At 37.6% G+C, this 26,868-nt stretch overlaps 1 protein-coding gene across 2 annotated transcripts in view; it reads left to right on the top strand.

Annotated features, from left to right (window-relative positions):
* Positions 1–26,868, top strand: part of LOC131026659 (protein ESMERALDA 1) — a 169,918-nt gene that overhangs the window by 20,400 nt on the left and 122,650 nt on the right. For both annotated transcript variants that reach the window (XM_057956582.2, XM_057956580.2), the window contains exon 3: positions 25,456–25,531. In XM_057956582.2, the coding sequence (XP_057812565.2) occupies positions 25,456–25,531 (76 nt within the window). The remainder of the gene's footprint in view (positions 1–25,455; positions 25,532–26,868) is intronic.

Here is a 26,868-nt window from a genome sequence, read left to right as displayed (position 1 = left end):
GAAATGGGTTACTAAATTGCAGGCTTATGACTTTGACATAGAGTTTGTCAAAGGTAAGAAAAACGTGGTGGCTGATGCCTTATCTCGGAGACCTCACTTATGTGCCCTGGCAGAGATTTCAGGAGATTGGAGAGATCAGATTATAGCAGAGTATGTCGGAGATGCTTGGGCTTCTGGATTGATTTCAGGTACTATACAGGATGATCGCTATGAGGTGATAGATGGATTGATCAGAGTTCAGGACAGGGTTTATTTGATTCCGTCATCACATTTGAGAGAGGTGATACTTAAGGCATTTCATGATGCACCCACAGCTGGGCATCCGGGGATCTTCAAGACCTACAGGCAGATCCGAGAGCGGTTCACATGGAGAGGGCTCAAGAATGATGTTCAGAGGTATGTCAGGGAGTGTGCGGTTTGTCAACAGAATAAGGGAGAGCACACATTTCCTGCAGGTTTATTACAGCCCTTGCCCATTCCAGATAGGAAATGGGAAAGTATTTCGATGGACTTCATCACTGGTTTACCACGAGTGCAGGGAAGGGATTGCATCTATGTGGTGGTGGACCGCTTGACGAAGTTCGCTCACTTCTTTGCTATTTCGTCCATTTACACAGCAGCACAGGTGGCAGATCTTTTCTTTAGAGAGATATTCAGGTTACATGGGTTGCCCAGATTCATTGTCAGTGATCGGGATAGTAAGTTTATGAGTGTTTTTTGGCAGGAGTTGTTTAGGTTGTGTGGTACAGATCTTACACCTAGTACTAGTTATCATCCGCAGACAGATGGGCAAACAGAGATTGTGAATAAATGGGTGGAGGGATATTTGAAGAACTATGTAACTGCACAACAAAAGGCTTGGGTCAGATGGTTGCATATGGGAGAGTATTGTTATAACACCACTTATCATATGTCCATCAAGATGACTCCTTTCATGGCACTCTATGGTTATGACGCACCTAGCTTCATGGATTTAGTTTTGGGGGACAGCAGAGTGCCCAAAGCCAAAAACTTATTGCAGGATAGTCAGGACATCCTGAAAGTGCTCAAGGAGAATATACAATAGGCCTAGAATCAACAGAAATTGTACGCTGATCAGCACCGAATAGAGCGCAGTTTCGAGGTAGGGGATATGGTTTACTTGAAGCTACAACCATATAGACAGTCATCACTCAAGAAGAGCGGAGCTGAAAAATTGAAGCCTAGATTTTATGGTCCCTATAGGGTGATTCGCAGAGTGGGTGAAGTCGCCTATGAGCTTGAGCTTCCAGAGGGCAGTCGGGTGCACAATGTGTTTCATGTGTCTAGGCTTAAGAAAGCCATTGGTCAAAGTGTAGTGCCTTCTGCAGATTTACCCCCTTTGGATGAGGAGGGGAAGCTTGTGTTAGTACCCGAAGCTATTCTGGATGTCAGGGAAAGGACACTCAGGAACAGAATCGTTAAGGAATACTTGGTGAAATGGAGAGACCTGCCAGATGAGGATGCTACATGGGAGAATGAACAGGTATTGCAACATTCAGGAGTGAATTTGCTTGAGGACAAGCAATTTCAAGGGGGGCGGACTGTAATGTCCCCTTTTTAGCGCAACATGATATGGGGTGTCGTTAGCCTATTCTGACACGATCCCGAAGGCTAACAAGGACATTGGTGGGATCCTGAGGTATTTTGGCCTAGGTGTTTTCAGTTTCAGGCCAATCGGTGCTGCTTTGACAAGGTTTCTAGACACTTACTATTTATAGTAAGTTAGTCTCCAAGCAGTGACTTGGAATTTTTAGTGTTTCCCTGGTTGGCATAATTATCAGTAGAAAATATTTGAAGGCGACAATGATTTAAAGGGATTATCAACAAGGTTTTAATATTTAACGATAAAGTGTAAAGTTAAATTAAATATTTAACTTTATCGTTATATTATAAGGTTGGGAATATAAAGTAATGTTTAAAATATTAAAAGTTCCCTTTAATGTGTATATTGTGGGAAATAATATTTTATTCTAAAATGTATTATCCCACATTGAGAAAATGAAGTGTTTGCATCCAGGAAGAAGATATAAATGGAGGTTGAGAGCTCTCTTTTGGGATATGCTGGGATGAATTAATGTGATGCTGTTGGATTTCGTAGAAATTTGATTATTGGGCTTGGAGGACGGAAACCCTCTTTGCTAGCATTCTCTTCGCTGTTGAAAGACACAGTCAGGAGGATTAATGGTGTTTTCATTCAGGAAACACATTGGGCTTCATTTGGTGCTCTCGCATGATGTTTTTACAGGGGTTTGAAAGTGCAGATTTGAAAATAGTGTTTTTGCTACAGTACCGCGTGAATAGTGTTTTTGCTACAGTACCACGTGAATAGTGATTTGCTACAGTACCGCGTGAATAGTGATTTGCTACAGTACCGCGTGAACAGTGTTTTTGCTACAGTACCGCGTGAACAGTGTTTTTGCTACAGTACCGCGTGAACAGTGTTTTGCTACAGTGCTGCGTGAATAGTAAAAATGCTACAGTGCCGTGAATAGTGCAGCTACAGTGCGTGAACAGTGTTTTCAGCAGGTTCTATACTTGTGGAGTCCAGGTTTGAATTTGTTTATTATCATATGGTCTGTAATATTCTTCAAATCTGATTTGTATGCTTGGAGTTGGAATTAAATAAATATCATCAGCATTAATCCTCTTGCTTTTGGCATTTGATATGTCTGGTTATTTTTATATTGAATAAACTTGAAAGCTTTACAATAAATACCAGTTTACCAAATTTATCCTCTAGCAAATCAAGAACCAAAAAAAATCCAGTAGTCAGCTTGCACGCCAACTGTTTGACAAAATTACACTAAGTAGAAAGGACATAAATTTAGTACCGAACAGGGGGTGTCCATTACACAAATAAAGAAGGAGAAATCCAAGCACTTAATACAAATACCTTCAACAAAAATAAAAAGTTCTCCAAATGGAAGAGAGGAAATAAAAACCATCAGAAAAGAGATATGTCTAAAATTTAGTGTTACAAATGCGACAAATATGGGCACACTCACAGGAATTGTCCAGAAAGGAGGAAAACACAAGCTAATCTAGCCGAAGTCAAAGGAGAAAACTCACTTTTCTTCTTAGCCCTATCAAGTGAAATAAATACAAATAAAAACACTTGGATCGTAGACAGTGGAGCATCAAGGCATATAACTGGATTCAGAAATCAGTTTGAAACACTTAACGGGCACTCAAGTGAAGAGGTTACTATTGGAGATAACTCTACATATCTTGTGAAAGGAATTGGGACCTGTACTATCAAACTAAGAAATGGAGTATCTCTACAATTAAAGGATGTTTTGTTTGTACCTCGAATAAAAAGAAATCTAGTCTCAATCTCAGGCCTAGCTGATCAAGGATATCGGGTTACCTTCAATGAAGATAAATTTTTCTCTGGCCTAAAAGTACAAATATCAAAAATGCCATAACAGTAGGTTCAAGAGATGGTAGCCTATACAAACTGTGCAGTGATCAAAAGGAAGCACTAAATCTTGAAGTTTCAAATAATAATGAATTATGGCACAAAAGATTAGGACACCTAAGATATAGTGCTCTATCCAACATAAAGAAGATTACTACAGGACTGCCCCAACTAAAATATGAACACACAGACATTTGCAAAGGATGTGCCTTGGGAAAGAATGTGAAAGTTTCTTTTCCCTGAAGTGAGCACAAATCAAAAGTTATTTTAGAACTAATTCACTCAGACCTATGCGGTCCCATGTCAACACCATCCCTAATTGGATCCTTATACTACATAATCTTTGTTGACGACTACTCTCGAAAAACATGGATATATTTTCTAAAGTGCAAAGACTCAAATGAAGTACTATCTAAGTTCAAAGAATTCAAGGCACTAGTAGAAAACCAGTTAGGGAAGAAAATTAAGGTGTTAAGATCCGACAATGGGGGAGAATATACATCTGACAACTTCAAAGACTTTTGTAATTCTGTTGGGATTAAGAGGGAGTATACTGTACCATATAATCCACAACAGAATGGAGTAGCAGAAAGAAAGAACAGAATCATAATTGAAGCAGCAAAAGCCATGATGCATGACCAAAACTTACACACTTCATTCTGGGCAGAAGCTTCAAATACAACAGTCTACATTCAAAACAGATGTCCGCACTCAGTTCTAGAAAACATAACTCCTGAAGAAGCTTTTACAGGGAACAAACCAGACTTAAGTCATTTAAGGATATTTGGCTGTCCCGTATATATACATGTTCGTAAAGAAAAGAGGACAAAACTAGAACCATCTGGAAAAAGAGGTATCTTCATTGGCTATAGTGAAAATACTAAAGGATATCACATTTACATTCCAGGAAAAAAATCTGTTGAGATAAGTAGAGATGTAAAGTTTGAAGAAAACACTAAACTCAAAGAACCTGAGGATGATAACATTACTAAAGAAGAAGAAGATCACATAACTGAGATTGAGAGGGAGAATATCATAGAAAATTCCAAACCTTCAGACACTGAGAGGGAGGACATCATAAGAGCTTCTGAACCTCTTGTTGATGAAAATATTGAAACACTCAATAACAAGAAAAGACCTCTATGGGCAAGGAAAATGATTGAAGAGAATAATATAGAACCAAATGAAATTTCCAAAGAAAATAAGAGAACAAGAACTCTAAAATGTTATGCTGCACTTCTAACCGAACTCACAAATTTTGAACCAACAAATGTCAGAGAAGCCTTATCAAAACAGGCTTGGAAAGATGCTATGGTTGAAGAATATCAATCTATACGAAAGAATGATGTTTGGGATATAGTGCCTAGACCAAAAGACAAATCAGTTGTCTCATCCAAGTGGTTATTCAAGATCAAATATGCATCTGATGGCAGCATTAAAAAACATAAAGCTCGCTTTGTGGCCAGGGGATTCTCTCAAAAAGCAGGAATTGATTATGAAGAGACATTTGCCCCAGTTGCCCGGTATACATCAGTAAGAACAATCATTGCAATTGCAGCATCCAAAGGATGGGAAATTCACCAAATGGACGTAAAGACTACCTTCCTAAATGGTTCAATTGAAGAAGAAGTATATAGAACAACCAGAAGGATTCACCATACGTGATAAAAATTGCTATGTTTGTAAACTAAAGAAAGCTCTCTATGGGTTAAAACAAGCACCTAGGGCCTGGTATGCAAGGATAGACAACTATCTCTCCAAACTAGGGTACTCCAAGAACCTAGCAGATCCCAACATCTACTTCAAGGCTTCAAATGGCAATATGATTATATTGGTCCTTTACGTGGATGATCTTTTGATAACAGGAGAGGATAATCTCATGGAGAAATGTAAGCAAGATCTGGCAGCAGAATTCGATATGAAGGATCTAGGGCTTCTACATTATTTTCTGGGATTAGTAGTATGGCAGAAGAAAACTACATCTTTCTAAATCAAGGAAAGTACACCACAGATATTCTAACTAGATTTGGGATGATGGAGTGTAAGCCATTAGCTACACCAATGGAAACTAATTTGCACAAGCTGAAAATTGAGGTAGAAGATTCAGAACCTACAGATCCCACACTCTACAGACAAATTGTCGGTTCACTCATATATTTGGTAAATACTCGTCCTGATATCTGCTATGCTACAAATGTATTAAGCCACTTCATGTGTGAACCTAAGAAGATACATCTAATGGCTGCTAAACACATTCTAAGATATTTACGAGGCACAATTGGACTTGGCTTAAAGTATGAAAATGTTGAGATTCAACTTGAAGGATATTCTGATTCTGATTGGACCGGAAGTACCACTGACCGGAAAAGTACTATAGGGTATTGCTTCAGTCTTGGTTCTGCTATGATATCTTGGTTCAACAGAAAACAATCAGCAGTTGCACAAAGCTCCACCGAAGTAGAATATATGGCAGCCTCCATGGGAGCTTGTGAAGCGGTATGGCTAAGAAAGTTATTATTTGGATTATTTGGAAAAACTTTGAATTCAACAATAATTTCAGAGTTGTATCAAGCTCTCAGTAAATCCAGTTTTTCACAATTGATCCAAACATATTGAGATCCCTTATCACTACATAAGAGATATGGTAGATCGAAACGCCATAAAACTAGTGTACATCAGTACTGAAGAACAAAATGCTGATATCTTCACCAAGCCACTTGCAAGATTGAATATAGAATACTTCAGAAGTAAACTTGGTATGACTAGATTATAATTGAGATTATTAGGATGAAATTCCTACCATGTGTAATTTGTTCATGAATAAATAAATAAAATGTATATTGCAATATTCTAACTGTGTTCAAGAAGATGACGATCTTCTTATGTTTAAGGTTACTATTTCAAGGTGACGATCTTGACAATAGTTGACCAAGTGTCAAGATTGACTATATTAAGTTGTTGTCCCGGACTGTGGCGGATATCCTGATCCTAAAGTATGTGATCATCTCATGATTGACTTCTTAAGTGATTGTCCCGGACTGAGCCGGATATCATGGTATTGAGTTTATTGTCATGACAAGACTATATTAAATGTTGTCCCGAATTGTGTTGGAAGTCATGACAGAATATGCTCCCAAGAAAATTACTTAGATCCACTCCTGCTAAGAGGGAGTGTTAAGATATAGCCCTCGTGAATCTAACTGATGGTAAATCGGTTATTATCTGGAGAGTGATATATTAATAGAGCATACAGTTTGGAAATTAAACATAAACAAACTAATTGTTATGAACGGTTGCCTCCGTAGGGACATGTCCATACGTGGCAACTGCCACGTATGGACATGTCCCTACGTAGGCAACCTTTCCTCTTGTATTTAAACCGGATTCAATGATGGAGACTATCAGTAACTCACAGCAATCAGTCTTCCAAAATCGCTGTCATTATTCTTCGATCCATATTTCACAACAAATGCCCTAGCTGAAGAAATTCACCAAAATCAGGTTTGATGATATGCAAAATTTCACCAAATTTTGTCTAGGTTGACTTCAATTCGAACTGAAAATGCTCCTAAGTTAGGATAAAAGATCTTCAAATCAATCTCGCCATTCCTTGAGAATGCATTTTGATCAATGAAATGATCAAAATCTCTTGTTAAAATCGCTAATGTAGATAAAATTCGCTCTTCAAAATTGTGGATTCTGTAATGCAGATCAGAATGTAGTTGCACTTTGGTGATGTAGTTCACTGGTCTTTCAAATTTACAGATTGAATTTGTTAATGATTGGTTTGAATGATGCTTTTGAAATGAACAAAACACTTTCTTATATAGGCGTTGGAAGCATAGGGATGTGTCTCTTCACTTCAAATTCCCCTAGGCCGACTTGCATATTAAAAAAACTTTTTAATTGCTTTTTATGCTGAGCGCTCCACACTTGGAAAGCCGACTTGCTTATTTTACTCATGATTTTGACCTTTTTGATCTTTACAACTTTGGCAAATTTTTAAGGTAGCTTTGCAAGATTTGCTATCAAGGAGACTTTTCATAATACCTTTGCAATTCAACTTCAAGGCGAATTTTAGGGGAACCTTTGCAAGTCTTAACTTGGGTCAGCTAAATCAACCATCTTTGCAACTTACTACCAAGGCGGATTTCTAGAAAACCTTTGCAATACTTGATCATGGTGGCTTTTGAGAGCACCTTTGCATCTTGACATCATGGCGGCTTTTTGAGACCCCTTTGTAAGTGTTGATCAAGGCGGCTTTTAAGGAGACCTTTGCAAGTTTTGCCTAGAGGCGGCATTTAAAGGCACCTTTGTAACTCCTTCTCTTAGCGACAATTTGAAGGACCTTTGCAACATTTGCTAGTGGCAGCATTTTGAGAGAGCTTTGCAATATTTGCTTCAAATCGGCTTTTTAGAGGACCTTTGCAACTTCTACCCTTGGGCGGCTTAAGAACTCACCTATGCAACTTCTCCCTTGGGCTGCTTTTTGAAGGACCTTTGCAAGTTAACCTCAAGGCGGATTTTCAAGACCCCTTTGCAAGATTTTCTTGAAGGCAGAAATTCAAGGCACCTTTGCTAGTCATTCCTTAGTTGGCCAAATCAAAGACCTTTGCCACTTAGTGGGTGGATTGGCCAATTTTGCTAGCTTTGCAATCCATTTGCATTTTAAAGTTTTGTCAAGATTTTGAAACTAAGTCTACGAAATTTTCATCTTTAAGGCAAATCATTCTTCAAAACATCATCCTTTGTCAAAACCTTCTTCACCAAATCAACCATCTTTGGTTCCTTTGCGCTAAGTGTTGACATTTCAATGCAAATGAGACAAACCTTCATTCACGTTCCTCATGCTCTCTTCAAACCCTAATTGACCTAAGCTAAGAGACTCTGACGATCTCAATCTTTCCTACATACCTCTCAACTTATGGATTTCATTTTCAGTTACTAAGATCAACAATGCCCTAGGACAAAGGGAATTTTCATCTTGACAATCCTAGCAACTTTGCGAGTTTGACACAACTGCATCCTTAAACTCAACTCCTTTCACAAGCAAGGGCAAACAGCTATTAAACCTACCAAGCTAAACACTAAGCAAAGCAAAAAAAAGTGGGGGTCCCCATTTGCAATGGGGCGATGTGTGAATATGTCACAACACATTCATTAAAGCTTCAAATTCTTCACAAATTTCATGCCAAACCTTAGCTGTCCAAGGCATTATGAAAAATATGGCAATAAAACGTCCCAGTCTGAAGCAATATGTCTTCCACCTGCAAATAAACTTCAAAACCTAGCTGGTTGAAGCTCTAGAATGATGTAAACCTGCAAATATACTCAATGATGAACACTAGGTGGATTCACTTCTCAATTTAGAGTTGGGTTTTTGTCCAATCCACCAAGAAACTCCAAGGGTCTCATACTCAATGATGAGCCTTGGGTGGATTCACTTCTTAATGTAGATTTGGGTTTTTGTCCAATCCACTGATAAACTCCAAGGGTTTCCATCCTCAGATTTCCTATAAAATGAAAGCCAAAGCTCTCAAGCTTCTCAGAGAGAAATAAAATAAACCAAGTATATGCAAATGAGCTCCAAATGAACCTGTTGTCACAAAAACTTGCACCCTTGCTAAGCTATCAACTCAACAACCTCGTGAAACATGGAAACAACCCCAAAGTGTGGGACTTTGTGCAAGGGGGTAAAATCTCCGGAGAAGGCCGGCTTCCTTCTCAATCCAGGTGCAGGTGTTGAACCAACTCAACACTTCAAAACTTACTCCTAAGCCTACCCTAACCACTTGCAGAGGAAAAGGGAAGAGAAAAATGCTTAAAATGAAAGGAGGTGATGCACCAAGATAAGAGATGTTTCTCTCCCCACCCGAAATGGCACAAATAATCAACTGAAATATCCAGGAGATGCACAAACTTCAGTTGCATGAATGACCTCAGCACACATATGGAGGTTAGAACTTGCCGAATGTCAATAGGAGAGAAGGTTTCCCACAAGTCACACTCATAAATAAATTAACACAACATATATGAGAGAAGAGCCACAAAACATACACCTATGATGAAGGTAAGGAAATATACATAGCATGCATAAGTTGAAGGAAGGCAAGAACGATACTTTCAATTCATTCAAAGGCCAATGGCCAAACTTATAGCTGTAGAAATGCACAAATATACAAGTCTTTAAGAGAAGTGAAAGAGCATAGAATAGCTCAAGCCAACAGGGAGAGAACCCTTTACAATGAGGCATAACAACCTTATATAGAAAAACTGGTTGCAATAGTTGTTGGAGATCACACCCTCTAGAAGTGTTGCAAGTCGGAAGGAAGATGACTCGGGTTGCCGAAGTTGGGGGGACAAGGAAGGAACTTCGGAACCTCTGGGTTTCGGAGTTCTGGGAAGGAGAAAGGAGAGGCGGCAAGGGACTTCAGAACCTTGGGGTTTTGGAGTTCCGGGAAACTGGAAAAAGGGGCTAAAGAAAGATCTTCGGAACCTCGAGGTTTCGGAGTTCCAGGGAAGAGGGAAAAGGAAGAAAAGGGAAGGAACTTCAGAAACTTGGGGTTCCGGAGTTTCGAGGAAGAGGGAAAAGGAAGCAAAGGAAGGAACTTTGGAACCTCGGGGTTCCGGAGTTCCGGGGAAGGGAAGAAAGCGAAGGCAAAGGGAAGGAACTTCAGAACCTTGGGGTTCTGGAGTTTTGGGGGAGAAGAAAGAGAAGCTAAGGAAAGAACTTCGGAACCTCGGAGTTCTGGAGTTCCGGGAAAAGAAGAGAGAAGGCAAAGGGAAGGAACTTCGGAACCTCGGGGTTCCGGAGCTCTGGGGGAGAGGAAAGAGAAGCTAAGGAAAGAACTTCCTCCAGACAAGACAACACTTCACACTTCCTAATTCCACTGCTTTTCTCTTTGATCAACTGGGGCAGCGCGGGTCCGTGGATCGTATCTCTGATCAGTTCTCACTGATGGACCAAGGGTGTCATAAAATGACAATAGAACCCTTTTATAATTCTCCAAGAAAGGTTCTGGAAAACCCATTTAATTTTCTCTCTTTTAATATTCATATTTAATCACAATTGGGAATAATAATAAAGTGACCCCTTATATAATTCTAATCAACTTAAAGTCACTTTATGAATTAATTTTATATTCACCTTATATCTCCCAATATTGGCACCTATTTCCATAAAACACTTTTTAAATTATTTAAAAAACTTATAACCCACAAAATTCGCGGAGGTGGTCGAAAAACCCTAAATTGCGAACAGAAAAACAGAGCTGGGAGAAATCGCGAAGATTGGAAATTGTGAAAATCGCGAAACAAATAGTGGAAGGAGGTCGCAAAAGCAAAGCGACGAAAAATCGTAGCACAAAAACGCAGAAACCCCAACAAAATCGCGAAAAAACATGAAAAATGCAGTGCCAAAATCGCGCTATATACTATATACCCACAAAAACGCAGGTTTAAATGGAGATCGTGCATGCCATGGGAAAAAATCTGCGTTGAGCGAAAAAAAAAATCACGGAATATGCACCAAAAATGTGAACACAGTCAAACCCCACGATTAGACAAAAACGCGAAACAAGTTGCAAAAAGAGCCACGTGAAACAACGTAGAAAATCCGTCGACTGAGAAACCCTTACAGTCCAGCAAACTTCAAAAGAATTTGAAAAAGCAGAATCGTTTTTTTCATTAAAAAACAATTAAATTTTTTTTTTGGAAATTATATCCAGGTAGCAAGACGAATTAAAAAGTTCCCTAAATCCTAAAGAAGCCCATCGACCCGCTTTGATACCATGAAAAACTGATTGAACAAAATAATTGGATAATTACATTGAACGATATACACACGTATATATAGAGCCTACAAGACGATGTTCTATAAATAGAACTAGTCGTTAAAGTGAAATCAAATAAGCTAAAAAGCTTAAAAAGCTAAATATAGCTTAAAATGCTAAATAATAAAAAGCTAACTTAACAAGCTAAATAAGTCGACTAAAAAGCTAAATAGCTAAATAAGTCGACAACTAAGATGACCGCTAAAAATAGAAGATGACCATTATAGAAATTAATATTATTTTAACAGTCCCTAGGTACCAAAATAAAGTCACTTTATGAAAACGACTTAAAATTCACGTTAATCCTGTTTATGTCGTCATTTCATAAAGTCATTTTATATAATTAACAAGGTTACCGAGAGATTGGAGTACTTGGAGATGCTGGAGACTGGTATTGGTACGACTAATTTTAAAAAATAGGAGATGGGGTACTTCAAGATGCCAATGTTTTTTTAATATAATTTAATAATTTCTAGAAAATATTATAACATAGAACTTTGAAAACAAGAACAGTGGTAAAGTTTAATGTTAAATTTAAAATGGAACAAAAATTGAAATTAAAATTGCTTATATTGCTGGTACCATAGCCAATCTAAATGGCCTGTGCATCAGGAAGTTTCCAGAGACGTCTCTGGTACCGAAGACACATCTTCGTCTTTGGTATGCATCTCAGGGGGTAGGAGATGCGTCTCCTCGTAACGTAGATAATTAATAATTTGACTTAAGTCATTAAATCCTTGATAATTGCCAATATCAACTCATGGGAATAATCTAGCCACTTTCTAGATATAGATATGATGCCAACCGACCAACTTGGTGACATACTATAGATAGTAAGTATGAGCAAAACATCCAAGTGACTTACTAAAAATAGTAAGTGTGAATCAAAGTATCTTGAATGACCTCTGGAAGACACACCACAAATAAACTAGGACACTGAAGTGAAGAATATTTAAATAAGCACCAAAAGATTAGCTGAAGAGCCATAGAACACCCTCAGAAGGGTCCCCTAATCACCTTGTTAGCCTATGGGGACCAAAGTTATAGGCTAACCTCTAGAAATAGCTGATGCCTGAAAAGGGGACATTACAGAATGCAATGAGCAATGTTCTCATCTGCAACCTCCCTTTCTTCGTTCTTGAAGACCTTTCCCAATGCACCTCTTTTTACATGAAGCCGAAAAATTCTCTTCCCTAGAAGATGGTGTTATTGGCGTGAAAGGATGTGGGCCAGCCAGTTGTGATAAGCAACTAGGAGGTTTGTGCAAGCTTTTCCTGGCAATAGGATGTGCTCTTTCCTTTGATTTATTACTTACCATGTCAGCATCCTCGTGTTTTTTAATATAAGCCAATATTTGATGCTTGGCAACCCTTTTGTATTTGACCTAGGACAATCTCTTATTCCCTGGCAAGGAATAGTGTAGAAGTGAGCTCTTTTATTCTCTTCCAAATTGGCTGCAATGCTAAAGATAACTCCCACCACCAGGAAGTTGTTCAATCATTATCGCATGTTGCCAAAGAGGTGATGATGCATCAAACTTAAATGAACTCTTTGCATTTGGGGCAATTGAACTAGAACTATCAGCCACTCTGTATGAACCTAACAGAAAACAAAAAAAACACTACAAATTAACAACCCTACGACTTAAAAAAAACTGACATTATAACCCCTTATGCATAGAAAGTTAAATTTTTTTTTTCAGAACTTATTAAAAAAACAAAAAAAAAACTTGTAAATTTTTTAGAAAATCTATTCAAAACTTGAAAAATGAAGGATTTACTCATCTTTGATAGTTGAATCTTCTTTATGCAGCTATTTTTCGTTGTTGGTGTAGGTTTGATTAATATATAAGCCTCATATTTGAAAAAAAATGAACCAACCTTCAAATCCTAGCAATGGCAGCTTGGAGGAAAAAACTGCAGTTTTGGTCTTTTCTATTTGTCAAATGAGTTGAAAAATATATTATGACGTCACTTTAGGGTGAGCAAATGCTTTTAGGCTAAGTTACTGGTTGTGGTATTTGTTCGGGTTTGGGTTCAAGGATTTGCTTTGCGGGTGCGGTTAAATTTTTTTTTTGAGGTTGGGTTTGTTTTGGGTTGATCCATGCAAAAACATATAAAAATCAGAAACATATACATATTTGCAGTAGGAATTAAGTTCAAAATACACTGCACATAGTGTCATATATTATGTAATAAGCAAAATCACCATATAAATAATGGAATGTAGTCAAATTCAAATGTCATTATATATATTAAAATTTAATAATGATGTCATTTAAACAATCAGCCATCATCGCCTAAAAATTATAGGGCTCTTCCAAAGTATCATCATCACCATCCATATTAGATGATATAGATATTGATAAATTAGAAGAATGTGATGTCCCCATCCAAATGCTAATCTCTAGAACCAAATAACTAAGAAAAAACTCCTTGTATTATCTTTAATTCTTTATAATGAAGTTGGTGCAATTGGCACCAAATTGTTTGATAACAATGTAATAAGAATGATCAAGATTATTATCACATTGATCAGCATGACCCATAAGGGATCCCATCAGATCTCCTATATGCACCGGTCACAACCATTTAATCACTTTGCAATGAGGGATAACATTAAATATGAAGAAAGAGACCAGCAAATCGATAACTATATTAATTTTCGAGTAATTTGATCACATAAACCTAAGGAAACAATACATAATATATTTGATTAAGTAATAAAGTGGTTGGATTAAAAGCAGCTATTAATATATAACCAAAGGGTGTGATTCCTCTTGGTTAGAATACAGTGACTAATGGTAATTAAGGGATACGATTTGGTTATAAAAGTAATGTTCTCCCAAAAGATGCGATCAAGGAAGGGATACGACCATCCCAAATCAAAGATACAACTGATCAGTCTTATAAGCTATTTAATGAGGATCACATACGCATTTCCAGAAAGGATGGGATCTGAACATCTTTGTTTGACTAAGGCAGAATGGAAGGAAGCCAGGTGAAGGAGTATATCCACACTCTAGCAAGGTCATAGACACATGAGACTAAGGCACTAAATAAGCCGAGACAGCGTCTACTATTCTCTCATGAACATAAGTATTGTGATCAGACACAGTGGACAGATTGAAGCATAACCTTTCATTCTTCCATCGTGTGACATAAGGGAAACAATTTAGGCATTGCGATCTTCAGGTTTAAGTATCACATATATATACGTGTTCTTATATATTACAGTTGAATCGGGTGTTCAAGACAATTTACAAATCTTAGTATAACTATATGACCAAGATTGAGGAAAGCATAAAAGGGGACATTACATGGCTTGAGAGGTGTTAAGAAGCTGAGAACGGAGTTACAATATAGGAGCACGCATCTCAAGTATATAAATTAGAAGAAGCTATCAAGATAAGTTCTATTGTATGAACTATTCTGAAAATTTCAAGTTAAATATCATATTGAAATGTCTTCAGTTTGGGTAAATTTTATATGACAGTTCTCACCTTAAACTGGAATTGCTGTTTCAGGATTAAATTAAGGAAAATCCCAAATGGGGACATTACAAAGAACCACAAATTGTGCCATTGGCACTAGCACTCTCATGCTCACTAGGTGGTTCATCATCAACATCAAGTGCAACAAAGTGGGAAGTGGAAGCACCCAAGTCATATGATTTGGTTCAATATCCCACTTTCTTGTGTCCCTTTCCTTTTAGGCTTGTAGCCACTTTCTTTGTGTGTAAGGAGGCCCAAGTTTGAATGCACATACACCAAGTCCTCTGCTTTTTTTTGAGTGCAGTCAATTATGCTTTATTGAGTGGATGGAGTATGTGCTCCATTTACTCTTAGATGCAGATGAACTAGCAACCTATCAAGACAAATTAGATAGTTGAAAGTTGTAAAATTAAATTACAAAATTAAAATGTAAATAAAACTTAAAAGATAAAAGAATATTTTTTTGAAACTTAATTGCAATAAAATTTTGATCACGAGAGGATTAGTTGTGTGAATGATTGGTCATGGAAGTACCACCAACTATGAGCATCGACCATATACTTGTCTCAAAGAGCATCAAGACTAAAGTCATTGGAGCATGCAAAATCCGTGAAATGTCACTATCAATGAAGAGTCTATGAAGTGCTGCCTTGTACCCCTGACTGATTTCAACAACTCTATATGAGGCAACTCTTGTTGTCATAGAAAGAGGCTGAAAACTATAATATTTGGGACTCAATGCAAAGGCAAGAACATGTAGCGGAGTAGTCATTTTGTTACATCTCTCTTGAATGATTTAATGTAATTGTTCCAAGTAATTTTCTTCAGGATGTTGCTTTTTTGCATTTATGATGACTTTCATCTTCTCAATCATTGAGTCCATACCATTATATATCTCACCTAAACAAGTCCAATCCATGTTGGTATAATGAATCATGTTTAATATGGACTCAATGAAATTGAAGAGATACTCAACACAATAACACCAAATGTCATCTAGGATTATTCACTTACCTTTTCTGCTCTTTAGTGCTAGATTGCCTCCATATGGACCGATTTGGGTTGATGGAGTATGTGCTCCAATTACTCTTAGATGCAGATGAACTAGCAACCTATCAAGACAAATTAGATAGTTGAAAGCTGTAAAATTAAAAAATTTAAATTACAAAATTAAAATATAAATAAAACTTAAAAGATAAAAGAATATTTTTATTAAACTTAATTGCAATAAAATTTTGATCACAAGAGGATTAGTTGTGTGAATGATTAGTCATGGAAGTACCACCAACTATGAGCATCGACCTTATACTTGTCTCAAAGAGCATCAAGACTAAAGTCATTGGAGCATGCAAATTCCATGAAATGTCACTATCAATGAAGAGTCTATGAAGTGCTGCCTTGTACCCCTGACTGACTTCAACAACTCTATATGAGGCAACTCTTGTTGTCATAGAAAGAGGCTGAACACTATAATATTTGGAACTCAGTGTAAAGGCAAGAACATGTAGCGGAGTAGTCATTTTGTTACATCTCTCTTGAATGATTTAATGTAATTGTTCCAAGTAATTTTCTTCAGGATGTTGCTTTTTTGCATTTATGATGACTTTCATCTTCTCAATCATTGAGTCAATGCCATTATATATCTCACCTAAACAAGTCCTATCCATGTTGGTATAATGAATCATGTTTAATATGGACTCAATGAAATTGAAGAGATACTCAACACAATAACATCAACTGTCATCTAGGATTATTCACTTAACCTTTTCTGCTCTTTAGTGCTAGATTGCCTCCATTTGGACCGATTTGGGTTGATGACCATGTTAGAAAGTGCCTCACAAACCTTCACAAGTTGTCTTAACATAATTGTGTTGGAGGCAAAACAGGTCTTAGCAAACAACCAGTTTGAAAATCAAAATAAAAAAATTAAATTTACAAAAATTAAAATTAAAAAAGTTTACTAAAGTGAAACATATTTATTATTTAAATTACCTTGAATAACTCCAATTTTGAGAATGTTCTAAATATGCCTTGCGACATATGGTGGTTGGTGACAAACATTTGGATCTATTTGGCCTCAACATACCCTTGTTTGATCCAATCAATTCTGGTGCCAATTTTTGTAGCATAAGGTTGAGGGAGTAGATGGCACGAGATGTCTAAAAAATGTGTGAATAATGCTCCTCAACCAATAACCTAGCCACTTAATTTTTTTGGCATTGTTTGCTATAACTTGCATAACGTTTCAATGGCCCACTTCGTTAATGGTTTGACAAAGAATATTAGCAACAAATGCACTAAAATTTAGGGGACATTGCAAGTACATTGATCAATGGTGGATTTTTGGCAACTTTTCCTCCATATCAGAAATGATGGACACCCTTGTTCCAACCCACAAATCCCTAATGGGCTTCAAGGAGTCCTCTACAAATTTCACCTGTTTTTCCAATAAGGTGCTACATACCTTATTATTTAGGCCCTTGTACCCTTTTGGAGCCTCATTAATTGCTTTCACCATTTGTTGCTAATATGGTGAGTGACCAACATTGAATACCAATCCATTTGCATAGATATATCTCGCTATGTGATGATCAACAATCTATTGATACTCGTTATGAAATTCCATTTCTAATGGTCCCTTTGATCCCTTACGTGTATAGACCATAGGTTGTTCTTTAGGTGTGGACAAAAATGGGTGGCTCTTTGTAGGTTGAAAATGAGAAGGCAGTGGGGGAGGCTTCATCCCTTGAGATCCTTTCTTTAACAAAGGATGATTTGATTTACAACTTGTTGCTTGATCTGCTTTTTCTTGCTCTTTATTATATGCCAAGAATCGTGGTTTTGGAATGCCATTACCATCTTTGCATGGGCATAATTTGATGCCTTGTCTAGGGATCTTGCACAAATGGGTTTTCACTTGATTGTATGAGCTCAAATATTTAACTTCACATTCTTTACAAATCCGAACATAATCCCCATGACCTAAAAGTTGCTGTACAATTTCAACATATTTCCAAAGGGAAGAGTTTGGATCTGTTTTGAAGCGGGGTCAGCTTACAAAGCTAGAATTAGTTGCCATTTTAATACCTAAGACAACAAGTTCAATAAACAACACATTCAAAGAACTGAAACAAATGAGATAAAAGATGATTTTGCTGATTGGAGTAATTTTCAGATTTCATTCATTTGTTTCTCAAGAACATTCGCAAACACAGTGCAGTAAGTATTGACAAGCAAGTACATTAAGCAACTGATGATATCATTGTTTATTCACTGTCCACATTACATATTACATAAAATGAAATGATTTTCAGACAGGAAAGACCTGTAGCATCAGTATCACTGCTGTTTGCAGCCAATTGTGATCTGGAGCTTTCTTTTGATTATTCCTTGCACCAAAACCAAAGGTCGATGTGGTCCAAATGTCCTCCGAGCAAAGCACAAATTCCTAGTAATATTCAGACCTGGAAATACACAATCCATGGACTGTTCAGGCACTTAATAGACTGAAAATAAACCACAGATAACTCTGCTCCAGCAACCAAAACACTTAGGCTTCATTGATGAATTCAACTATCATGCTTCCAAAGAATCCAAACACTACACTTGACCACAATCCGCCTAAAAACCTCCCAGAAATCTTCATGGCTCCTAAGCGCTGCAAAGAGGATTTTTTTCAGTCACTAAAATGCAGATTTAATCTCAAAAAAAAATACACACGTGCCTTCTTGAAGTGTATGGCCTGTCTAAAGGTAATTTGGCTTAGGAAATTCAGGTGTCCACCAAAAATTGCAAATGACCTATTCATTTGAGTCACCAAGCCGAGGAAAAGATAATCGCTTAATACCCAGAAGCATGTAATCAAAATATGCAGAGATATGAACCAAAAAGTGGTATTCTAGGTGGCTGAAAGTGTATGGCCAGAACTGGAAGAAACACCCAAAACTTGTAATTTCGAACAACACTCCACACAAAATCCTGAAGACAAACTCAAAAGATTTCACAATTCTTCATTTTTCGCAAACCCCATACCAAAATCTCAAGCAAACCTGTGTACTCTCTGATTAAAACAATAACCCTGCTAGGGTGGGTCTTTCACCACTGAAACCAGACAAATTGTAGAGGGTTTTCGTCCTCAACAATCCCAAGAAGAACTCCAAAGTTAGTTTCGACAACATCTCAATATGTGTGCAAATTCAAAATATTGCAAATGAGAGCTCCAATCCTCCTTTGATAACTTTTGAGAGCTATTTTAGAAAAGTGTTTTACTTTATTTGGCTGTTATTTGAAAAATTGATTTTTTTTTTGCAAAAGCACGTTTTTGCTTTTTTGTTACTTTTCTTAGAAATATGTTTTTTGCTTTTTCGTTACTTTTCTTAGAAATATGTTTTTTTGCTTTTTCAAAAAAGCACTTTTTTCTTTTTCTACTCTAAGAGACCTCTTCGAAATATTAATAACAATTCATGTGCAAAGCCCGCTCTCCACCCCCCACTTATCTCTGCTAGATGTCCACTTTTGAGGAATATAACTTAATAACATTTAACACTAAAGTAAATATTAAGACATAACTTTATAACTCTAGTGTAAATATTAAAATAATCCCAAGCACATTGTGGAAAGGACCACCAAAGCATTGGAAACTAAAAGCTCAACATGTTGAGACATTATTGGTGTTGAAGAATGATGCTCGGTGCCAGAACAAGCACATACTATACAAAGTTGTGTTCTTTGCAAACCAAAGAAAGCAAACCTCAGAAAACCTAGAAAGCCATGCAAGCACTTAGTATAAATAGCAACTATTGTCGAAACTCACTGAAATTGAAAATTGAGCTCACTTAGAGTATTGGAACCCTACCAACACATTTGGAAATCTACGAAAAACCTTGAAAACTGGCCAATGTTCGTAGAACAAGATGGTGTAAAAATGGGGACATTACAAGATAGTATGAAGGACAATAATGAGCTGATCGAATTTTCTTTGTCCACATCGACGATTACACCAATAGATGAGGTATCATTGGTTGTTGATGCACAATCCTCGCCGGAGATTGAGATAGAAGAGGCCAATCCGGTTAATGAGTAACTTTGACACTGCCAACCACATTGCTAGGATTGCCAGCCACAGTGCCAATTACATTGTCAGCCATATTGCCAGTTACAGTGCCAACCACATTGCCCGTGTTGCCAATTGAATCCACGTTACACATTGAGGCCATTGTGCCAACAAAGCCCATTCAACCAGACGAAGGTACTTTGCTAGGGGACACCACTTTGTCGGCAGACACCACTTTGGTTGAGGAAGCCGAGCAGATTGATTGCTGGCTACACCTACTTCGTCTTCCAGTAGAGTTTCCATCTTTTCCCTCGCGGAGTTCTTTAGGGCTCATGGTCGATGGACTTGAGCAACAGGATACATAATAGTCGGTCATCGTTATTGACAATGCCTATCTTGGTCCTATACAAGCAACTTTGGCTAGGGTGGAGAATGTTTAGGAGATTGCATGATAGCTGCCATTGACTTTACAGGAGTTACCAATGGCCAACCCACCTATTGAGAATCTGGATGAGAAGTCAAGTGAGTCATAGGGAGTAATTATAGAAATTGCTAAGTGCGATGAGGAGGGCCCCTTTGGCATGATTTAGAGATATTTACAGGATATTTAGTCTACGGTTGTAGTCATGCAAGTGGTTGGAGACATCTCCCATGATTGGATGTAGGGCTTTCTTCGTTGGTGGCAGGAGAAGCCAAACGTATTTTGGCATTTATATAGAGAGAGTGTGAAGGGGAGTTCGCTCGATGCTTCACTTCTTGAGGATGGTTTGGGGTAGAGACTTCCAAGATGATGGTAGCTTGGCACCCTGCCAGGCCTACAGTAGAGGGAGACATGGTAGAGTCATTTCAGCTTTGTTTTAGATAGTTTCTACTGATGAGCTCACACATCACAAGGATGAGGCTCTCCAGATGGTGGAGATAGTACGTGCTGAGGTGGTTGAATGCAGATAAAAGTTTCAGAAGCAACTTGCTCAACAAGCACATCTCATTGAAGTAGAACAGACTAGAGGGAGAAGGAGATTGAGCAAACCAAATGCCAGCTAGTTGAAGCTGCATAGATGGTGAAGGCAGCAAAGGAGTGAGAGTTGGTAGCAGCTCACCATTTGAAGCTGCAACCTGAGGAGGTCCATAGGCTTCAACAACTCTGATCCCCGACATCCACTCCCACATCTTTTGTACATCCAAGGACATCTTCTCATCTCCCTTCTCAGTAGTTTTGATTTGGTGTTGTTTAGCTCCCAATTTTGTAAGTTGTCATTTGGAAGACACCTTTCTTTTTGGAGGGGTTGATGTAGTTCGTCAATAAATAAAATGAGTTATTTTGTAATTAAGGAATTAGTCCTTGGCAATTGGTTGTTAGTTGGGAGTTACTGACGGTTCGCATTCTCAACCAATCTCAACTTTGCTATATATATCTTATTGTATTTGTAGTCTGGACTGCATACATGAAGTTCTTGTATCTATTGCACATCTGATAATTGAATGAATAAAAAGACATATTTTTGGAACATTGTTGCAAGCAATTGTTATTGTGATATTCTGTTATTTCCTTTTACTCTTTGTTAATTATTCAAGTAGAATACTCAAGTAAACAACATGCTATTGAACTTTTTTACTCAAGCTCTAGTAGAGTCTATAGTATAGACTAGAAATCAGTTAGTTTGCATCTGTAAAAGAATGTGCTACAAGTGTTACAGAGAGACTTAGTAGAGGGCTTCAAAAACGTTTTGTCCTTCCATTTAACAATCAATTATCTGCTCAAGTTGTTGATAATGAGAAGGAAGGAAAGAAAGAAAGAAAGAAATAACGAAATTATATTATTGCCCATGGATGATCAAAAGTAGGTCAATGGGACTCAAGTAAAACAGTTTACTATGAAAATTTCTAGGAAAGAAGCCTAGAGAGGCCCCACAGAGGGAAGAACAAAAGCATAGAAATATGAAACAACAAAAGACCTCCAAAGAGAAAATGTTGAGGAAAACTGGAGCTCATCAAGTATCATTGTCTGGACTAGAAATGGCGAAGTCATTGGTATCATCATCAATCATTGTGAAGGGATCAATACAAGATTTGAAATTACTCATCAGGGAGTGTTGAGGGTGGGGAGGTTAAAGTAAGGTACTTCCCTGAGGAGCATATCTAACATGCAAGCTAAAGTAACCCCTTTATTAGGGAGAAAGCTTGTAATGTGTATTTGCCCTTGTGGCTAGGCGGCTGGCTGGAGAAGAGTAGATTGTTCAACAGGAAAAAGCTAAACTGTGCTTCTAGGAAGAAGCACGACCATGATGCCAAGGAGGAACATGTTGAGGTGGAAGTGGTGAGAGAGTTGTCTCATAGGTTTTTCTGCAGTGATAAGAAAAGTAGTGGCATCCAAAGGTCATTTAGAGCAACTGATCTCTCTACTTGGGGGTTCTAAAATCTCAAGAGACCTCATGTAAGGATTTGTGCTGAAGAATGATGGCCTCTCGAAGATAAAGGGCTGAACATTGTTGGTCTAGATATGTGAATAAATTAGAGAGATTGTTGCTTGAGTCCTTTAGAGGTAGTGGTATCTCCCTTGAATCTCATAGTAAATGGGGCATCTGAAGATGAAATGTTCCCCAGTCTCTACCTTCCAGAGGGAGTGAAGATGGCATATCTGATCAGGTTGAGGAATATGGTGGCCCATCTTGACCTGAAGCTAGTGGGAACGCACCTTGGTTTGGTCAAGGGGATTTCTCAAGCCATGTGACCAGTGATGCTGGAGGTGGCGAGGATGGCATACCTGTAAGAAATGCTTAGCATAAAGAGAAAACTTTGGGCTGAGTGGCATAGGAGTGGAGGTCCAATGGACTTCGACGTGCTGCTTGTAGATGTCCCTTCTAGCAGTGCTGGGATTGTTTTCTTTGAAGAAAGAGGTCAAAGAAGAGCATCTAAGGAATACACAAAAGGAGGTAGTTTATCAACAGAGATGCCAATAGAAAAGCCATACAAACATGTATCAGAAGATCATAAGGATCATGCCCTTGTTAATCCTTTTCAAGAAATCTGGAAGGAGCAGTAGAATCCTGAATCAAGGCATGGGATTGGTGAAGACCTACTGTTGAACCCTTTGGCTCCACGTAAGTTTTTATATTATATGGATTAACAAATCTAGAGAGAAATAAACCTTTATGCTGTAGAATGGTGGGAAAAAACTTGAAACTGTCTAGATCAAACCTAAAATCATACAGGAAATAAATTTGTGAAGGCTTAAAAATGGTTCAAAATATTTAAGAAATCACCACCAGATGTTGATACAGAAAGGTAAAAAATAGATATTCTATCAACTTAACAACCTTGGTTTTTGAACTAGATTGCTGCTACTTTGTACTTGAAACTTGGATTCGTTTACGCATTCCAAGCAATGGAGGAGAGTTCTAAAATTTGTGGGAATAGTTTATATCGATGTTTCACGAAGTTTCTGAGCCAGGGGGACGGCGGGACGTGTTTCAGGGACAGGGTTTCTTAGGCCATTTTTAGGGGATGGCTATATATATATAAATGTAAAAATATAGAGAAATTTCAGATATTCATATGATAACATTGATAAAGTTGCACCTCCGAATAACACCCCCATTACCTTGTAAACGGGCAAATGGACGTGAACAGGTCTGCTATATAAAACTGAGCATGTAGCAGGTCTGCTATATAAATCTGAGCATATAGCAGGTCTGCAACAACATTTTTCAACCTCGAAGACTCTCCAATAAGCACGCAAACAGTGAGTTACAGGTCTGCAATAAAGCAACACCTCCAAACACTTCTTAACAGGTAGAACCACCTCCTAACACTTCCTAAACAGGTAGAACCACACCTCCAAACACCTCCAAACACTTCCTAACAGGTAGAACTTATCCTAAGGGTGATCACCAACCTTTAACATACACAGCACCACTAATCAACTCCAAAATATCACTTTAACTCCCTTCATACTCTGACATGAAAGTAGACAAGTATGGAACACTGATTTGAGCGATGGCCGGTATGAAAAAATCAGCACTGCAGGGTAAATAGCCATGAAATCCATTCAAACATGGTTCCAGTCATGCATTAGACACCGCCATGTCGAGTTACATCGTATAATGCCCCCTTTCTGGCTATTTGGAACCCTTACTAAATTCAAATCCTCCACTTTGTTTCCTCACTTTCCTCTTTGCTGCAATCTTTTTGGAATGTAAAAATGAGCTCACATGGCTTTGAAAACAACTTTTATGTTTCATTTTAGGGTTGGGAGGGCATGGGGTCCACTTAGAAAGAAAAACAAATTAAAAATTAAAAATTAAAAATTTTGCTGTATTTTTCTATTGAAAAAATCAGCTGGAAGAAAGGGGATGGCTGGCCATCCTCAGGACGGTTGGGGGACGTCTAGGCGTCTCCTGGCCTTCCCGAAGACGGCTGGCCATCCCCTCTCATCAGGGACGTCCCCGAAAAAAAGATAAACTTTGGGGATGCTTGGGAGATGTCCACAAGGCGTCCTTCGTCCCCTGTACGGAGACTTGGCCAAAAACCTTAGGGGATGTGCCCCCATGTAACCTTGGTTTAAATGTGAAGATATCAGCTAGCTTGTTGAAAAGTCTTCAAGAACTGATGTGGTATAAACTATTTACTTATAAGAAAGTTGTGAGAAGACTGAGCATCTGGAAGAACCCTGCCATCATGAGCCGCTTCTAACTATTGCGTTTACTAACATAAGTAGCTATGTGGTTGTTACAGGCTCAGAATTCAATAGTAACCTATTATGCACAGAAAAACTGGTACACATAACTATCTCAAGTCAATATGGGTTAAATTTCTTTTCCTCAGCATAAGATGCCATGATGTTATTGAAATAATGTATTCTTGTTATATCCCTCAGGATCTTTCAAATTTAAATTTATAAGGTTCATAGGTACTCTTAAAAAAACACATTTAAGATGTTTATTGACATTTATTCTGCATTCTTTTTATGTTACCATTTAATATGTTGCTGACAGTTGTAACTTATTATGCTTATATGATCTGTGATTTTTAAAGGTGATGAATTGTTTTTCATCGCTCTAGTAGTGAAGATTATTGAAAAATAGTCAAATATTGTTATTGTTTGTGAACTTATTTAGAGGTATTTATAGGAAGAGGGAAAATTCCACATTGAAGAAATTTAGGATATAAAAAATTAAAGAACTGATTGAAATAACAGCAACATTGAAATGAATTTTTCAAAACATTGCCTTTTTCATGTTTATGATTTGTGATATTTCTAGGAGGATTGCAAATTTTACTTGCTCTTTTCTTTTGTGTTTGAGTAACACGTGATGCTTGATGCTTGTCTGTTTATCCATGGTGCAAACTGCTGCTTATTTAATGCCTATTTCCTTGTTTTTGAATATTAGGATGTACAAATTCATCGTCTTCCAAGATGTGCACATGGTTTATAAATTTTTATGTGTTTGTATAATAAAAACGAAATGTTTGGCTATGCTTTGTAGGTGGAAGTTAGGAACTTTGATTTCATTGCATATGTCTTTGGAGGGTGCTCTTTTAACTTCTTAGATTGGCGTTGGCTATTAACATGACATCATATAAGTTGAATCACTAGTTTGTGTGGCTGTTGATTTTGTGGAATTTCTGGCGTTTGTAGCTATTGTCAGCATGGGAATACCCAAGGGAAGGTGAAGGATGGAGACCTTGTCTTGATCGGACATCACTGGATACAGGTTTGGATCATTTTGTAAGCCTATAGTGTGATTCCTTTCTAGAGTTTATCGTCATTTTTTACCGGTTAGACTTTTGAAGATGTTCAAGTAACTGTTTGTAGGTATAAATTTATATTTTATTTTCTGATTAATTTATTGTACTCCCTTTGGATCTAAAAGTTAATTATTTATGGCTGTTTTCTTTCCTGAGTTAGTTCCACCATCTCCCTTTTCCCTTTGAATCAATGCCATAAATGCTATAACCATCTTGGTTATATGATCACAAATTTCTATTTTTTTATTTTATAAAGTTGGAAATTATTTTATCAAAAAGTGGATCAAGTCCCACAAATAAATCAAGGGACATGTAACATATTAGATTTGGAGACCAGCTATTGGTCCAAAAAGCCTTGGTCATCTACAATATAGTTAGGCTTTAAAAGCCCTAACTAAGACCTGTTCATGTTCTGGCCCATGTTTTTCCTCTTATTGTATCTTTGGTATACCTTACTTGGCTTGAAATAATCCTTATTTAGCCTAATTTATGTGCCACATTATCCATTAATAAATTAGTATCAAAGTCACAAGGATATAGTAGATCATTGGTAATATCATGTGTGATTGCTATGTAATCTTGCCCTGGCCTTAAAAAACTAAACTATAGCCCGTAAATGCTTAAAGAGTAAATACGTAGCTTTCCTCCTATCGTACCTCATTTCAACTTGTTGCAGCTATTACATCTATATTAGTATGTCGAGTTTATAAATATAATATTATTTAAATAAATGTTATAATTTAGTAAATTAATTATTAAATATAGCTTAGTGTGCCCTTTATGTTAGTAATTTGTTTTTAGTAAGTTAAAATAAGTAATTTTAGCTGTGTGTGGGAAGTTTCCTGTTGGTTGGTTGGGGTGGTTACTCTATGTAAAGCCTTCTATAAAGCCAATGCAAATCGACGTAATATCATTCCAATTGCATACTACGTTTTCATAGTATCATTACTGTAGATCATGGTGTAACGTGCAGATTTGGTGCTTACCATTTCAATATGGTATTAGAACATAATTTTTCTGGAGCCCAAAGCTACCAGCCATAAGCATGTCTTGGCAGATTATGGTGCAGTTACGTTAGGGTGTTATGGCATAGCCAAGGTTATTCGCACAGAGACCAGGCAACTTGCTGACCTTGCTGTGGTTGGTGCTGTATTACAGTTCACTGTTGATTCACAGTCCTAACGTAATCCCAGAATCCTTGCATGGGCTGTGCAGTGTTTGTAATCCTTTGTCTTCTTAACAGTGTGAGCTTATATTTCTGTAGATGCCTTTCAATGCTAAGTTGCCGAATCGGGTATGGGAA

Source organism: Cryptomeria japonica, chromosome 11 (assembly GCF_030272615.1).
Source record: "Cryptomeria japonica chromosome 11, Sugi_1.0, whole genome shotgun sequence".
NCBI lineage: Eukaryota > Viridiplantae > Streptophyta > Pinopsida > Cupressales > Cupressaceae > Cryptomeria > Cryptomeria japonica.
Note: the sequence above shows the minus strand (reverse complement) of the source record. Positions and strands in the feature narration are given on the sequence as shown.